The 18,155-nt window shown below is 37.4% G+C and overlaps 1 protein-coding gene across 7 annotated transcripts in view; it reads left to right on the plus strand.

The window, feature by feature from the left end:
- The window catches only part of PDE4D (phosphodiesterase 4D), a 1,564,000-nt gene that overhangs the window by 1,109,060 nt on the left and 436,785 nt on the right, over window positions 1-18,155 (plus strand). The window contains exon 1 of one of the 7 annotated variants that reach the window (XM_043887129.1): window positions 14,717-16,049. The exons of 5 other annotated variants lie outside the window; for them this stretch is intronic. In XM_043887129.1, coding sequence (XP_043743064.1) covers window positions 15,922-16,049 — 128 coding nt within the window. In that variant the 5' untranslated portion in view covers window positions 14,717-15,921. Of the gene's footprint in view, window positions 1-14,716; window positions 16,050-18,155 lie in introns of those variants that run through there. One more of the 7 variants, XM_043887130.1, reaches the window with a different exon arrangement.

Here is an 18,155-nt window from a genome sequence, read left to right on the forward strand (position 1 = left end):
TATATAATATATTTAGTGTGTGTATGTATGTGCGTGCTCAGTCGTGTCTGACTCTTGTGACCCCATGGACTGTAGCTCACCAGGCTTCTCAATCCATGGGATTTCCCAGGCAAGAAAACTAGAGTGGATTTCCAACTCCTCCTCCAGGGGATCTTCTCGGCCCAGGGATCAAACCCACATCTCCTGAGTCTCCTGCATTGGCAGGTGGATTCTTCATCACTGAGACACCTGAGAAGTCCATTTTATATGTATAGCACAATGAGCAAATTAAATTATTCTTTTTTATTGAAGTATAGTTGGCTCAGAATATTACATTAGTTTTAAGTGTAAAACATAGTGATTTGACATTTTTAATAGATTATGCATCCTAAAGAGTTATTATAATATCACTGATTATATTCCTTGTACTGTACATCTCTGTCACTAATTTTGTGGTATTCTTTTACCGTCCTTTCTAATTTTTAAAAACCCACATTATGCTTTTAAGCAAATGCCTCCATTATATCAGAAATATCAAACTGACAAATAATAGTAGGTAAATTGTTTAATTATTGGGGATTCTATCTTTAAACCAGTGGGTGTCCCGTATACCTCATCAACACTCAGCCATACATGACCACATGAGATAGTTAGTGACAAAAAAGTACTTTAAAATAGATACAGTGTGCTATGTATCATACTTTTTCTACTTCCTCTTCTTTAACATTGCTAATAATTACAAATTATATTGTGAGGCAGAGGGAGATATAGTCTTCTAAATTGATGTATTGATCACTTGAGTAAGACTGGATTGAAGCTACACCTAAGTGTTGTTTCAAAGTATTTGAAAAGTTATAGTTTGTTCACTGTATTATTTTGTCTACGTGATCTCAAATAATTTTAACTAAATCAGTTGATTTGATATTATTTAAGTCATGTCTTAAATTCTTATTAAATAATTGACTGTTTTTACAATCTCACACAATTGCAACAGGAATCTATATAGTCAGGTAGTTTAGTCTGCAATTTAATGGCATATAAATATTGAGAACAAAATCATTAGAAACTTCAGACTTGTCACCAGAACACCAGAACCAACAAACCAGAATACCAATACATGTCATTCCCATTGAGAAAGGGTTTCCAAATTTTATATTGAATGCTTCTTCCTTCAGAAAAATTGGCTCTAGTTTTTGATCTTGGTTTAAATGTAAGTCTGTATTGATAAATGAAAGCATTTTTTTCACAATTTTGTAGTAAGTTGCTGATACATACTAATGAAGCAATTCCGGAGCTCCTGTGAAGCTTTGTAAAGAGTTGAAAATATTTCTGGAATTGATATGTTGTGCTAGGAAGGCCAGAACTTACTCTAGCCAAGAGCTAATGTTTTGATTAAAATTTGACCTGGTGATAACAGATTTACTTCTTTCTCCACTTGAAGTGTCACTTAAAATGGCTTAAGGTCAAATATGGGAAATGTATCTGAACTAGATATCTTGGGTAGTGATTGTGTCAAACTGAAGAATGCCTGCCCCATCCAAAGGAGGTAGCTGATATTCTGCTTCAGTTTAATTCACCATCTAGGAAGAGAGCTTCCATGTTCTAGACCTTATACATTTTCAGAAGAAGCCCAAATCTCAACTTTAATGTGACATTTCATGTATGCTTTAAATGGTGGATCAAAAGGAAAAAAATTAACAGTGTATTGGTCAAACTCAGGCCTAGTAGCCATGTGTGGTCCAAGGATGACCAGTTCACCTACTCCATCCTGCATCTCTTTCCGACAACAGTGTCTCCCTTTGTTTCTCTTATGTTGTTGTTATTCAGTCACTATGTTGTGTTTGACTCTTTGTGACTCCATGGACTGCAGCACACCAGGCTTCCCAGTTCTTCACTATCTCCCAGAGATGGCTCAGACTCATATCCATTGAGTCGGTGATGCCATCCAACCTTCTCATCCTCTTTCATCCCCTTCTCCTGCCTTCAGTCTTTCCCAGTATCAAGGTCTTTTGCAGTGATTCAGTCCTTCGCATCAGGTGGCCCACGTTTTGGAGCTTTGGCATCAGTCCTTCCAGTGAATATTCAGGACTGATTTCCTTTAGGATTGACTGGTTTGCTCTCCTTGCTGTCCAAAGGACCTTGGGAGTCATCTCTCATGTAGAGCTGTAAATGTTATACTCCAGTTTGTCCACAGCTGTGAGGAAGCCCAGTGTCTGTAGCCAAGACCGGGATTTGTTTCTGATACCTTCGGAAATCCCCCAGCAGAGTTACTGTCTTTTTCTCACCGTGTTCTAGGGATAAATGGCCCCAAATGAAAAGACGAAGTACTGCAGGTGTTGTGATCCTTTAGAGCATTCAGGTCACTTGGAGTATGTTCTCTGCGAAACCTGAGAAGGTGTCATGAAAGAAAGATACTAGAGTTTGGAATTAGAAGCTTACTTCTGCTGGTGCTCAGTTGCTCACTCATGTCTGACTCTTTGAGACCCCCATGGACTCCGCATCAGGCTCCTCTGTCCATGAAACTTTTTAGGCAAGAATACTGGACCAGGTTGCCATTTCCTTCTCCAGGGAATCTTCCCAGCCAAGGGACCGAACTCGTATCTCCTGCAATGGAAGACAGATTCTTTACCACCGCGCCACCTGGGAAGCCCAGATGCTTTCTTACTTGATCTCAGCTAACTTAGTTCCTAGTAACTTGCTAAAGATTGCATTTTCAGTATTACCCTTATATAATCCAAGAAATCATGCATATTTTCTTATTTCTCTCTTGCTGTCTTTTACTTTTCTTATTTTTTCTTCTTGCCTCCTCAGACCAAATCTTGGGTTTTTTTTTTCCCCCTTTAACTGTTTTCTGTTATTTTTGTGTCCAGAACGACAGCTGAAATAAAGGGGTACTTCTCAGTCAACTATGGTTATCTCTTAGACCATATGAGAGCAAAAACATAAGCAAGGGTTAAATGCCAGATGTATTCACTCTGCTAGTACACATTTGTAGTTTAAAAAGCACACTTCATTGAATAATTTAAAATATGTACCATCTGTTCTCTTGGGGATTAACATTGTTCATGATAGGAAAAGAATCGCATGTTAAATGAATTCTAGATACTGCGTTCTGTCATTCATTACAGCAATAGCACTGGTAATTCAGATGACCTAGGTTTTTCTCTTCACATAATTGAGGTGACCTAGCCTTTCTTTCTCCATATAATAGCACTACTGATTTCTTTCCATGGGGAAGAACAACTAAGTACATGATTTTTCCTAAATGAAACAGGCATTTCAAGAATTCTGCCATTTCTTTTATGGAAATGAAAAAAAAATACAAACATACCATCTTTGAAGGGAACAATAGATAAGCACTTGGGATTAGTATTTGCAGTCTTTATCTACTGTTTGGTGTAACTTCGTAAGAGGACCCATAAGATTGTCATATACATATTTTAGAGACTGTGCAATCAGTTTTAGCCAGGGATTCTGTAGTCTGTGTAAATGACAGAGGGCATGAGTTGCTATGTAAACTGAATGAGTGTACTTCCAGGTGAAAATTGATTTTTTTTTTCCCTGAGCTCTTATAACATTTCATGCTTGAGTCTCAGCATGGACTGTCTGGTACTGACTGCAAATTTATTCATGTGTTTGAGTCTTTTTTTGTTTCCCCAAAACGTTGTAAGCTTTGTGAGGGTAAGGATCATGTGCTTCTCCTTTAGTGTGTCTCAAAGTTTCCCATTCTGACTGATAAGTAAATGATTGATTTTCGATGCTATATAATAGAGGGAAAGGTTATAAGAAAAAAAGTGTTGTTGCTTCTGGTAGCACATGTTCAGGATGGTTCGGGTCATGATTTCTTTCCCTGACACCTAATTTTCAGGTGTATAAGCTGTCTATCCTTAGCTTGAGTTCTTCAAATGTGAACCTTGGTGACAGTAGACTATGGATGGAAGGGCCCCTGAGGACATTTTCAAAAGTCTTCCAAACAAATTCCCAGAGTTTAATAGCCATCTATTGTCAGATAACCTTCTGGGGTTGCTTCATTCAATTCCCTCTGCTTCTCTTTGAAACCATGTGTTATTTCCTAAGAGAGGATGGAATGCAGTAGACATCATTATTCTTTGGAAAAGGTCTCCGAGTCATGTTATAAAATCACCCTTGTCTTTTCATCTCTAAGCAAGATGGTACCAATTTATTTAAGCATTCTTAGTCTCAGTATAGTTTCCTATGAAAGTTCTCTAAGTGTCACTCTTCAAGCTGAGTGAGGTCTCTCATTTGATCAAGGAGTCTTTAAAAGGCAGATTGAATTCAAAGACCCTGATACTGCAATCCTTTTTGTCATCCCATTTGACCTTCTTTCTTTTGTCCTGAGCTGTTACCTTGATGCTTTGTCATTAAATTATCTATTGTGTTTACTTGCTATTGGCAAACCATATTTTCATTCCCCATATGTGTTCACTGTTTGGTGTTCCCCACAAGTTACACTGCCTTGGTCTCCATTAAATTGTTTTTTTATACTTAAAGTTAACTGAATATGTGAGTGACTTTTTAAGATGCTGCCTTTTGCTTGTCTCTCACGGAGCTTTCAGTCTGATTGAGAAAAATATCTAGTCCCAAAGCCCATCATTATTTACATTTGCCAGTCAACACAGTATTAGTCATAACTTCACTATCACTTGTCTGGTAAATCAGGAAAGTGCTGTGAAAACATTATATTTTTATCTTGGTAAGGCTTATGAAAAGGTCTCTTGTGGTATAATTGTAGAAATAATGGATGTATGGGCTGGATGAAAATGCAATTAAATATATATTTTTTAAATGATGTGATTTGTTTGTTTATTTTTGGCTGCGCTGGGTCCTGCTTGCTGCATGGGCGTTTCTCTAGTTGCGGCTCTCGGGGCTGCTCTCTAATGGTGGCGTGGAGGCTTCCCATTGTGGTGGCTTCTCTTGTTACGCAGCACAGGCTCTAGGGCACATGGGCTTCAGTAGTTGTCACAGGTGAGCTCAGTAGTTGTGGCTTCCTGGCTCCAGAGTACAGGCTCAGTAGTTGTAGCACACAGGTTTAGTTGTTTTGTGGAATGTGGGATCTTCCCAGATCAGGGATGGAACCCATGTCTCCTGCTTTGGTAGGTGGATTCTTTGCCAATGATCCATCAGGGAGGCCCTTAAATAGATTTTTTTTTTTTTTTTTTTTTGCTAGTTGAACATCATAAATGAAGAATAAGGAATAAAGAATACTTAATAAAGAATAGAATGTTATTCATCCAATCAAATATATAGAAGTCTGTTGCCAGGATGGTGAAGCATCTAGGAACTATGACATATTGAGAACAGTCAAAAGATCTGAAACTGTGTAGCCTAGAAAATAAGAGGGTGAGATGAAAGCTCTCTTTGGATCATCACAGGGTTGCCATGATAGAAAAGAATGACGTTTGACTTCGAATGGCTTCCAGTCGGGATCAAGAGATTGTACGTGTTGAAAGGTCAACTTTAGTTTGATACAAAGAACTTGGCAATGTTTGGATATGCTGAAAGCAGAGATGCTGCCTGGTGAAGCCCAGGGGGGTCCTCATCCCAGGAGGGGCCTGAGCAGAACCAGGTACTTGCTTCTCCTTGGAGAGTGTTCCTGCCTTAGGAGAAAAATACATTTCCAATTACTCCTAATAAGTCTTCCAATTACAGGAACTTATTACATCAAAAGTTCTTAGCACAGTGCCTTTTATAGACTCCTTGATCAAATACTCAGGAGGTATTAGCTATAATTGTTATTGGTAGTGACTAATCCATGAGTTTGTAACTGACTATTTGTTTCAAGGGATTAAGTAAAGGGGAGGTGACTGTGTTTAAAATTTTGGCACCAGCTTCTGTTACTAAATATCAGTAATTAAGGTAGTTAACAAGGGCCTGTGCTGCTCCTAACTGATTTACTCTTAATTTATTATCACTTTATGTTTTCTGTAATTGCCTTTTATCCTATGTTACCTGGATTTGGGATTAATTCATCACACTTAACAGAGAAATTTTAAGCAGTTGCTAAATCACAGTTGCTTTTATTAAGTTGTCTAGTGACTAACAGTAGCAAATAGTCCATCAACAAAGGAACAAGTCATGACAGAAAAACACATGGATCTCTTCCATTAATTAAAAGATATGTTTCAGTTTAGGGACGTGCAGAATCTTAGTAACAATTAGGTTCTATATCATGTTAGCTGCATTGGATCCTTTCCCTTCATCGCCGCAGGAGTCAGTTACCGCAGGAAAAGTAGCCCTTCCACCTCTCACATCTCCTACAGATTGCCACCAAGGGCTCCAGGGCAGCGAGGAGTCCCCCTCTTTCCCCCATACCTGAGCTTCTTGTTGCGTTTTTGTTTCTGTCACTTATCACCACTCTTACATATCTCTCTTCATTATATGGCCATCTACCTATCTCTGCTGGAAGGTCAGTTCCAGGGAAGCGGGCACACTCACTTGTCTGTTTTGCTTCCTGCTGGATTCCCAACACCTGGAATAGTAACTTGACAAATACTTGTTGAGTGAATGATTAAAGCTTAAGTGTCCTGGAAACTGATACTAGAAAGGTGTCATCAATCCTCTAGGGTTACTAAGCCATTTTTGGCAGCATGGGGCTGTAAACCAAAGTCACTTGGCTCCATAACCAACATCCTCATTCTTCTTTCCCTTAATTACAAATAACTCTTGAATTTTGCTGAATGAACCCAGGAATCTAGAGGCATTTGACAATGGCAAAGATATTTCACTGCTATATGGATTTGAGGACAGGGGCATAACTTTTGTGTCACCTAAACTTAAGAGAACATCCAGGTCAATACTTTTACTTCCCTAATTCTTTGCTGATCCCTCTTTTCCGTTTTGTTTCCTCTGGGATTTATTCCAGAGGAATAAACTAGAAACTAATAGAGTTTCTCTATTACCTGTTATTGTTTCTTGGGTCATCAGTGTAGACCCTAAAGAAGTGGGGGTAATGTGACAGATTTGGGCAAGCAGTTATGGATAAGACTCGATCTTTGCCTTTGAATTGTTTTCACTCTAGTGGCTGAGCCAGCCTTGGATATTTGCAGTTCCAGGGTGAGATGATAGCCAGGTGATTTACAATCCAAACAAAGATACTTTTGAGAGTAAAAGGAGGCACTATTTAAAAATCATACAGGAACATTATCTAGTTTTCAACATTAATGACTATGAAATATAAATTCAAATCCTTTTTTTTAACAAATATTTACTGAGCACCTACAACACATAGACCAATGTACTAGGCATTGTGGATAAATCAAAGATGAATGTGTATGTATCTGCCCACCTCGTGGTTTGTAATCCACTTGGTTTGTAATTAATTAACAGCTTAATTAATATAGGGAAAAAGGACTGATGTTGAAGCTGAAGCTCCAATACTTTGGCCACCTGATGTGAAGAGCTGACTCATTTGAAAAGACCCTGATGCTGGGAAAGATTGAGGGCGGGAAGAGAAGGGGACAACAGAGGATGAGATGGTTGGATGGCATCGCCGACTCGATGGACATGAGTTTGGGTGAACTCTGGGAGCTGCTGATGGACAGAGAGGCCTGGCATGCTGCAGTTCATGGGATCGCAAAGAGTTGGACACGACTGAGCAACTGAACTGAACTGAAATGATGGCATAAGCAGAATATAAACTCAATGTAATGTTAGTCAACCACAGGGTTTCAAATAAGATCACTAATGTGCCAACTTTTTATTTCTTTCTCACAGTATGGTCGTTTGAAGTGAGTCCTTCCGTGATGCATGAATTAGACATCAAATGGATTTATGACTTCTTTTCCTAGATAAGAGTTATAGCATGTATTTCTTATATATAGTAGGTGTTCAACTCATGCTGGCTGGCTAACTAGCTGAGGTAGAGGAATGAGTTGATATATTTTTTTTTTAAAAAGTCATCCAGCTACCAAATATAGAACAGTCTTTGCCAAAGACACCTCCTCTTTGCTTGATGAACTAGTTGACATAGTAAGAACTTGCAGCAGTATTGTTTTTCATCTTCCATTTTATAATGATAGAAGACATTTGATTATTTGGAAATTAAGCCCTAAACTGTTTTAATTCTTTCTACTGCTTCCTACTGTTGGAAATTCTGCAGCTGAATATTGGCAACAGTTTGTATCTTGGCAAGCAAATGATGCTGTTTAAGGACGAAAGTGTAGGAAGTAGTATAGGACATCTGTTGAAGAAGTCATGTTGTCAGAGCCCATTATGTTTATTAAACTCATTTGTTTCCATTTTCATACATTCTAAAGCAAAATGTCACTGTTTAACTGTTCAAACAGTTTATAAAGAGCTTGGAGGTATAAATTGTGTGGGCCTACCTGAGACTTCAATGAATGAGCATCTCTTTGTTCAGTTGATTTTATTGCTCCTTTAAGCTTTGCGTATATAATAGGTTCGTTGAGATAAGATTATCAGTAGTCAAGGGCCTTTGTTAGGTGTGAAACTGAAACCAACAGAATTTCCTGCCCCTGTTAAATGATACTGGGATCGAGCTACTTTCCCATCCCTGTGTTAAAAAAAAAAAATGAGAATGAATAAAAAACAACTTAAAAAAAAAAATAACTTAGCTGCTTGCTTACCTTGCTTCTTCTGATAAGGTACTCTTAAGACCCTGTCCAAGGGAGTTCACGGACAGTCCAGTGGTTAAGATTTTGCCTTCCAATAGAGGGGATGCAGATGCAATCCCTGGTTGGGAGCGAAGATCCCACATTCCTCATAGCCAAATAAATAAATAAATAAATAAAATAACAGAAGCAATATTGTAACAAATCCAATAAAGACTTTAAAAAATGGTTCATATCAAAAATTTTTTTGAAAGTCTTAATTAAAAAAAAAAAAAAAGACCCCGTCTGAGGGGTCTTCTCCCTTGCTGCAGTATGTTTAGTTAACTTTGTGTGATTTGCAGGTTTCTGCTGGGATTTTTGAGGAGGTGACAGTTAACAGATATAAAATTTTCAGACGTTCTTCCCAATGGGACACTATTAGATGAATAAAACTTGTCTTAGGAAGGTGAAAAGCTCTGGTTCATTTGGTCCAAACTTACCTTCTTATAAAATGAAGCAGTTGATTAATTAAGAAAAGTTATCCTTGCTATAAAGTTAGGGCTGCTGATGAGGCTGACTGATTTGTGGGATTTCATGATTTTTCAAGTTTGAAAAGGTATGCCATTAAGTCTCACCAGTTTTCACAATCTGCAGAATTGAGTCAAGCTAATAATATTCCCAAGAGGCTAATTTGTGTCAAAATGTTAACACTGTCTCTTACAACTGAAGGTATGACTGGTCTAAGAACACCAATTCCACATGAAACCTTTTCTAGGTAACTCTAGTCAAGAAGTCAGATTCTAGATCAAAAAGTTGTTTGTGAATATCAGTCAGGTCAGGAGGAGTTGTAGCTTTTTTATTTTTTCTTAAGATTTGTTCGATGTGGATCATTTTGTAAGTCTTTATTGAATACGTTACAGTATTGCTTCTGTTTCATGTTTTGGGTTTTTGGCCATGAGACATGTGGGATCTCAGCTCCCCAACCAGGGATTGAACCCACACCTCTGCATTGGCAGTTGGGGTCTTAACCTCTGGACTCCCAGAGGTTAAGGACTTCCAGACTTTCCAGAAGTCTGGAAATGCAGCTTCTTAAGGAAATAGCTGACTCTTTCATTTTTCACTGTATTTTGTTTTGTAAATCATTCTTTAAGGATTTTATTTTTTCATGTGACTCACTGCAACAAGTTATCTAGATTTGGAATAATCAATGCTTTTGTTATTATAAATTATTTCATTTTTTCCCAACCTAAGCATGACCACTGCCCCTTTTATTTGCATCTATAATAATCCTATTAGCCCCCTTCATTTTAGTATATTTTCAAAATTCTAGCACTGCTAAAGCTTACAGATTCATTTTTATTGAAATATGTTCCCAAATAAATAAGGAGGCCCCTGATTGCATAATTTTTTAAAAACAATTCTATGATCTGTGAATCTCATCTTAGCTTCAGTCCCAAAAGATACCCAGATTTTAGGGTCTCCCTTAGCTATAGGAACTATTTTCTTTTTATTCATGACTCAAGTCCAAGCAATTTTTTGCTAGTCTTAACAACTGTATCTGAATACATGCCAAAGATGCTATAAACACCAAATGCCAAAAAAAAATCAATATTTCTATTATTTTCTGCTATGTAATTTGCTAATTCATCTCAATCAATAATTTCTCTTTTTAGTTGATGGAATCCAGATTTTGAAATTTTAATAAAATTTCACTTGTCTTATTAAAATAGTAACATGAGACATTCTAGAATGTTTAGATAATATAGGTAGGAGAAAAGCAGAAAATTAAAATCATCTGTTTCTTCCCATCCATATATAAATATATTTATATATTATGATGTGTATTATTTTTATTCTCTTGTTTTCAATGTATGAGTATATTTTTTTGTTTGTTGAAAACAATATCATCCTGTCATACTGTTTTATAACCTAGTTTTTGACTGTTAATATTTTATGAATTCATCTCCCATGTCATTAGATATTATTTCAGAAGCCTAATTCCCACAGTGTCACATAGGTTCCCATGGATGGTGCCACATAGTCTATCCATTTCTTATTCACGAATTGGAACAAACATTAGCATAATAAAAACTGATTACTCCTGCTCCTCCAAAAACATCTATGTAATGGAGAATTTCCCAAATGCATGTGGCTATGGAATTCACGTGTTTGTCCATGTTTATGTGTTTAAGATGCCAGTTAGTATATCAGTGTAGTCTGTTTTTCAGCATAGTCATTTTATTGAATTCATGATATTTTTATTGAATGGATATTCGATTTTTTTCCAAGCATTTGGACATTAAGGAAATTTACATCTTTTTATTAATTTGGAAAACACTGTTATATCCTTCATGGTAAATCTACATGTGGACTTGCAGTGTTTCCTTCAGTTTGAAACCATTTTGTCCAAGACTGTATGAAGTATACTATATGGAGTTTCAGAAGATTATCAGAAAAGCTAATACTTTATAGAAGACTGATTAATTGATGAATTTGAAATATGCCAGCTGTGTTTTCAAAGCATAGAACATGATTAAATAAAGGCATAACCTGTGATTAATCAGGTGGTTGAACAACTACTTTGATAATTTAATTCTTGAACTGAAACTGTTTGCCCAGGCAGACACATCTCTGACATCCCCAGCTAAAACCCACGTACTTCCCTCATCCCCTGAGAAGAGACTTCGCATTCACATTACAGTGGTTGTTCGTGGTTAAATATTTGTGTTTGGTAGAATGCACTGAGTAGTTTGACTACTTCAAATGTATTTCAATAGTTAATAATTATTATTCTGGAAGAGTAGCTGAGAATGAAGGGTTCAGGAGAGAGTTACGCGAGTCTTTGGGACATCCAGCACCTTTATAATTTCAGCTGCTTTATTTAACAAGCAAGTGTGGCTTAGGTGCTAGAGTTGCAAGTGAAATAAGGCAGAATGCCTGCCCTCCAGAAACTCGGGTGCCGCGGGGAGAGTTATAGATGCATGAAGAGCTGTGAAATGGTGAGTTAGAATCATATGTGGCTGGGAAAAAACATATGAGAGGCATCTCAATAAAACTGAGGAATGGAGAACGTGTTTTGGAAGAGATGACACTTAAAAGGAGTCACCCAGCTGGAGAAGGGAGAGAGAGGTATGCTGATCAGAGGACTTTTCATCTTGAAGGTCCAGTGGTGTGAAAGAGCCGGACTTCCCAGGATACTACCAGGGTTATCCATGACAGATACGGGAGTGGACATCAGAGCAAGGTCAGAGGGGATCTCTGTGCTAAACTTTGGATCTTAAATGTTGAGCTTTATCACTAAAGACATGGAGAGTCATTGAATGATAATAAGCAAAATAGTCACATGTTCAGATTCCTGTTTAAAAGTGATCCACATGATATTCAAGTGAAGAATGGAATTAAGGAGAAAAAGACTGGAGATATTAATTCTAGGCAAAATAAGAAAAATAATATTTCAGAGAAATACAATCTGCCGAGAGGAATAACATAGTCTGTTTTTTGGAACCAGATTAACTGGTTCCTAACTCTGATTTCACTCTTAAGACTCTGACCTGGGGATGTACCTCAATCTCTCTGTGCCTAGCTTTTCTCATCTACAAAAGGGACGTAATGACAGTGCTCAACTCAATTATTTTATGAAGATTAAAAGAGCTAATTATAGTGTCTAGTGCATAGAAAGCATCCACTATTATTACTATCATTGCTAATCTAATATTGTTATAAAAATAGAGCATTATTATAGTATAATGATATGCTATTTAGTGTAATATATTATTCAATTTATTCATGTCTTTAGGATTTGTGGCCTGGTTAGAAATGACTGTCAGGCTGTATGGCAACAGGGCTAGAGAACACAGGAAGAAAACTGTTTAGGGAGATAGGGAAAGAGAATTGATGTGAATTAAATGCTGGAATGAAGCAGTTGTGGGACTTCCAAATGGAATTTTCTTGTGAGTAGTTCATTGTAATGGCAGAAAGGTACGGACTCTGGAAGAAGATGTGAGAGTTGATTAGCACGTTATGGCTGTTTGATGCCACTGGACTGGATCCATTTGCTGGGAAATGCGTAGGTCAGAAAGTGAGAAAAGCTTTGACTGCTGAAGGTGGATATGAACACCAGCAGCGTTGCTCGCTGGTCTGGGTATGACAGAGAACACAGTGGGTAGGAGGAATCCTCCTAAACCACAAGTAAGGAAAAATGGTTCAGCTGATTCTTGGGCTTTGATAAGGTCATGAACAGATGATTTCCTGGTATCCTGAAAGAATTCCTTCAACTTTACAATTTGCCAAACCCATGATGCCAGGGTAGAGCTTTCGGCTGAATCTTCTTTGATAAATATTGGAATTTTTAGAAGGGAAGTCCTGTGGCCTCAAAATGTTACTTACTCGACATTGCTTTTAATTGTTGTTAAGGACATGACCAGCATTGAACCTCTAAAATACCAAAAAATTGGTATTCTTGATACCCTAACGTGATTTCTGCCGTTGTTTTAGAATCATGGAGTTGACAAGTGAGATTTGTGCTATATTTTCCTGCCTTTCTAGTGATCATTCCTTAGTGAGATCTGAGCTCTATCTTGCTGTGAACCTGTTAACTTGAACATTAAGTTCTCCCTTGTGTTTGCGTTTCCCCTAAGGTAGAGTCACCAACTGCTTCTGCCCAGCCTCAGAGAAAGGGAATTGTGTAAGATAGGAAGGCTATCTTTGCCTCCTATAGACTTTGCCTCCAAGGCCACCGCTGCTAATTGACCATCATTCTCAGGGATTCTAAATTCTTGGCAGGTTAGATTTTAAATGTAATCCCTTCTCATCTCATCTTGAGTACGAGTAATCCCCAGGAAATGCCATCAGCTTGTGGTAAATCATTGCTCAGGTACAAGCAAAAATGCCCCTGTGAGGAAAATCAAGGAATTTTACCTAGCAGTGAATATAAATTTTTTCCCATAGAGGTTTATGTCTTACTCTTAACTTTTTTTTTTCCCTACCCCTTTTAGGAAATTCTTATATGAGGCAGTTCTTATTCTCTAATATTGGACAAAGGCCCTTAAATCAGTTTACAAATAAAAATATTGTACTTGTGTTCTTAGAACCCTAAGATGGGATAGTAGGCCCAAAGGGCCCCTTAAATTTGAAAACTATAAATTATGCACAATTGTACATCAAAGTTGCACATCACAGCTAGTTGGTAATCATTAGGCACTACCACCATGTTGTAAAATTTTATGCTATTTCCCCAATTATGAAATATTAGTAAGGAAGATATAGGGCTGGGAACATGGCAGAACTCTGTCAGTATTTTATCTCCCATTGACTATAAAAATTAAGCAAAAATTCTTGGCCACCTCTATCCTACTTTGGTGTGTTCTCTCATGTCGATGAGGCTCAAGTCTTCTCCCTGGTGTATCTCAGTTCAAGTAGACTGCCGTTTCCTTCATAGGAACCCTAATAAGAGTTTCATTTTTGCAAGGAACCATATGCCGTCACTGGGCATTTTGAAGTGCTGGCTACAAAATGGCCTTATTTTTCTGCTATAAAGGAACAGACTGGAATGTCAGAAGAGTGTGTTTTCAAGGGTGTGGGAAATAGACCTTTTCTGACATGACTTTTAGGTGTGTACTGCCATGGGCTGTTACAGGGAAACCTGCACAGAATTTGGGATCTAGGAACCCACTTTCAGAAATAAAAGCTCTAACCATTAAGAATATATTGACAAATATATTTACTGCTTGTAGAAGCCCAAAATTATATGTCCACCACTAGACGATTGGTTGAATAAATAATAATGCATTCATTCTGTGGAGCCTTATGTAATTGTTAAAAAGAACATCCTAGATTTCTACGTATTGCCTGAAAAAAAAAAATCCATGAATTCTTTTAAGCACAAAAGTATTTGTAGAAGATTTTATAAAGTATAATCCCACTTTACAGAAACAGGATGAAGAAGCCCTGTATATTTGTCAGTGTGTATGTGTGTATGTATATGTCTATAAATGCAGTGACAGAATTAGCATACAGAAAATTAGTGATATTAGCTCATAGGGAAAAGAAATAAGGGTTTTGTTTATATACCTCTGTGTCATTTTACATATTAAAATGACCATGTGTCATTTTGTAATAAAGAAGTACAAAAAGGAGAATCATTAGATAGGAAATGCTTGCTGTCAAATGGAAAATTATCTTCCCTTTTGAACTTAAAAAAAAATCTGAATTTAAATGATGTGGTTTAAACCCAAACATGGTCTGAATTCGGCCACTACAATATAAATTATAGCTTTCTCTCAGCAGACTTTGTGTTTGCCTGGGTCCCAGGTCTCTTAAGTAAATAGGTTGTGTTTATTCAAATGCTGGATAAGAAATCATTTTTCAAACATAAAGATTACCCTGCATAGTACTCTGAACTCCTATCTTGAGACTGCACATGAGGACCGCAGTGGTTGTGTTGCTAGAATACTAGGAAATGAGGTGAGGACTATTGAAAACTGCGGGCTCATGAAAGCTCTAACTTTTCTGAGATGTGTAGCTTTAGGGAGAATTTTGGAACGATTTCCAATTTCTCCAGTTTGTCTTTCATTGTTATGGGGGAAAAAAATGACTTTCAAATAGTAAAGAATTTCCCATCAGTTTTTCGATAGCTTTTCTTCCAGTGGGCAGCTAGGTTCCTTCTGAGAGAATATTTCTAATAAGGAAAAAAAAAAAAAGCAGTTTCAAAGTCCAAACTAGTGTACAAAAGGCTTTGCTGACCATTTTTTATGTTCCTGAGGCTGAGTTCAGTTCTATTGTGAACTGTAATTTATGAGGGAGAACCCACAATTTTTTGACCAGCAAATTGGAAAACCACCATAATCATTTCCATGTGCCCATCTCGTTTTCTAAGGATCTCTAGTAAGTTTAGCAAACAGTATCCCCCCTTTGAAAACATACCAAATAATTGATTATTTCCTCCCTCTCAGATGCATGTTTGGTGTATAGTGTTGCTCTGATTTCCCAACCACTGTAACATTAGGTTGATGTTCTTTTAGACATCAGACAATAATGGATTAAACCTTGCTGCCTACTCAGAGATCTCATCTGAGTGGAAATAGGTTTTTGTGGCACTACAGAATTTTTAACCTCATCTACTCAGCCAATAATTGGTCAGAGCACCGATTCTGGTTAGAAATAAGCAACAAGCTTCCTGTATCCAGGAACAGAAAACAAGCGAGTGCGTGTATCCTCTGAGAAACACGGGTTTACTTTTAGAGCAAAGCAGCACCCAGCGACCAGAGAGCAGCATGTGTCTGAAATCCATTCTCTGACACGTTCTTTCCAGCATTTCCCAGGAATGCTGGGCTGACTCCTAAGACTTGTTTTTACTTCCTGCCTTTTGGATAAAATGAGTTTGCCAACCAGCTGTGAGTACCTAACCCTGGGGAAGATGGCTAGATTCCGAAGCCCTGCATATGTTCATGGATCACCTTATGCAACCAACAAGCCCATTGACATTAAGCCACAGAGGAGACGGTAACTGCTTTCCTTTCTTCTAGCTGTTTGTCTGTGAAAACGTGTTTTGTTGCCCTTTAGTAACTGCTTTGGAGGTCTGCTGAGCTGGGAGGGTCAGGGTGAGAGGTTAGTTCTAAAATTCAGCATACTGGATAGCTAGAAAAAAATTAACCAAAGAGGAAAGACGGCTGGAAAATACTTTTAGCTTAGCTACTAGCAAAAGCTGATATAGTTTCAGGGTCTGTAGATTTTAAGAATTTAAGAGGTTACTGGTGCTTGTACTACCTTCAGAATTATGGTGAATATTTCATAGAGGATTTTCCTGAATAATGGATATATTTATTAAAATCTCTTATTACCAGATTCCCAGTATCTCACAATCTACAGATAACATTCTTTAATGCCTAAGTGTGATAAATAGGTTCAAATTCTATTAAAAAGCATTGATTAACATGAGGTCACTATGGAAGCCAGAATAGGCTTAGATATTTTTCCTTTGAAGAAGATGTCATTCGTAGATCAAGGTTCCAAAATTGTGCTAACTCACAGTCTCCACACAGACCCACACCACACACACACACACACACACACACACACACACACACACACACACACACACACACACACACACACACACTCTCTCTCTCTCTCTCTCTCTCTCTCTCTCTCTCTCCCTACCCAGGCCAGCTCACGTTGTATAATTAAGAGTTTCAAAGTTGAACTGAGTGTTTTCATTACAAGAAAAGAGGGAGTGCAGTAAGAAAAACCTTTCTTATCTTCTAGCCTTTTTACTGCAGTGTAAAAATAGGGTTGATATGTTTGACAAATGGGTCTAAAACTGATCCCTCAATTTGGATTTTATACAGTCTATTTTCAGTTTTTTCAGAATGAACTTTGGGAGCATTTTACAATGAGACTCTATTCTCTGTGAAAATGCCAATTCTCCATAATTTTATGAAATCTTGAAATCAGAATCCAAACTTCAAAAAGGAACATTACTTACTGAAAGACTGTCATAATCAGCCTACATTTCTATTTTTCCTCTTCTTATGATGCATGTATAAACTCGCACATAAAGGATACGTTTTGCCAGACATGACCTTATTTGTAAACATAGAGGAACATTAGGATATTTAAGTGATTTTTTTCTAAAAGTTTCCAAACTCTCAGAAATCCCTTGGAGTTTTTCAACTGTTAAAAAAAAAAAAGTTGATGGGAATGAACTTTTAAAAAATTTTTGTGAGAGGAAATATTCAATTCTCTTCCCCAAGTACAAAGACTCTTCCTGTCAACCTCTAGGACCATTTGAATTTATAACACGCTGGCAGTAACTAGCAACTGTGTCAGAGAACATTAGGAAAATGTATCCTGAGACTCCCTACACAGCTCAGTTTTAATCAGTCACCCAACTCCCTTCTGTAATTAGGGGTGTGGCATCCACACCACAAAGGCACACAAGACACCAAATTGTTAATATATAGTCATGAAAATGTAACATTCTTCCATAATAGGGGATGTTGCATCTTGAAAGCCTACTTGAAATGGATATGCAATACAGGTTGATAGAATTGTTGCCTATAGCTTGACAAAGTTAGATAATTTTGTACTAATACCACATTTATTGAGAGAGACATAGTGGTTATGGCATTGGCTTGAAACCAGTTGAAGAGGGTTCAGTTCCTTCCTTTTTTATTTTAAATTTACATCAGTAAGGTCTTCAAGCACGTCAATGCTGTGTTCCTATTCACATTACCTTACCTTTTTTTCCACCTAAAAGTAATCAACTTCCTGTGTAAGTCAGCAGAATTGTGTGTTTATATAAGCTGATAAGTATATGTATGTAGTGTGGACTCGGCATGTTGCTTTGTACCCAGACAAGTTCAGACTTATCTTCAGTCACTTTTTACACTGAGTATTACAATGTATTTTCCAAGCAAATATCCTTGCAAGGTGTTTGACAATAACCAGTATTTTGTAGTGTAGACCTCAAATTTGTAAAAATGTCTGGTCTAGCTTGTCCGTCAGTATAATACATTGCTTATTATATACAGCAAGTAAATCAAATAAATGGCCTTTTGTTTAAAAGATATGCAATCATTAAGTCATTATATTTAGAGCTTCTATCCC

The sequence above is a fragment of the Cervus elaphus genome, chromosome 25, assembly GCF_910594005.1.
Source record: "Cervus elaphus chromosome 25, mCerEla1.1, whole genome shotgun sequence".
In the NCBI taxonomy this organism is placed as follows: Eukaryota; Metazoa; Chordata; class Mammalia; order Artiodactyla; family Cervidae; genus Cervus; species Cervus elaphus.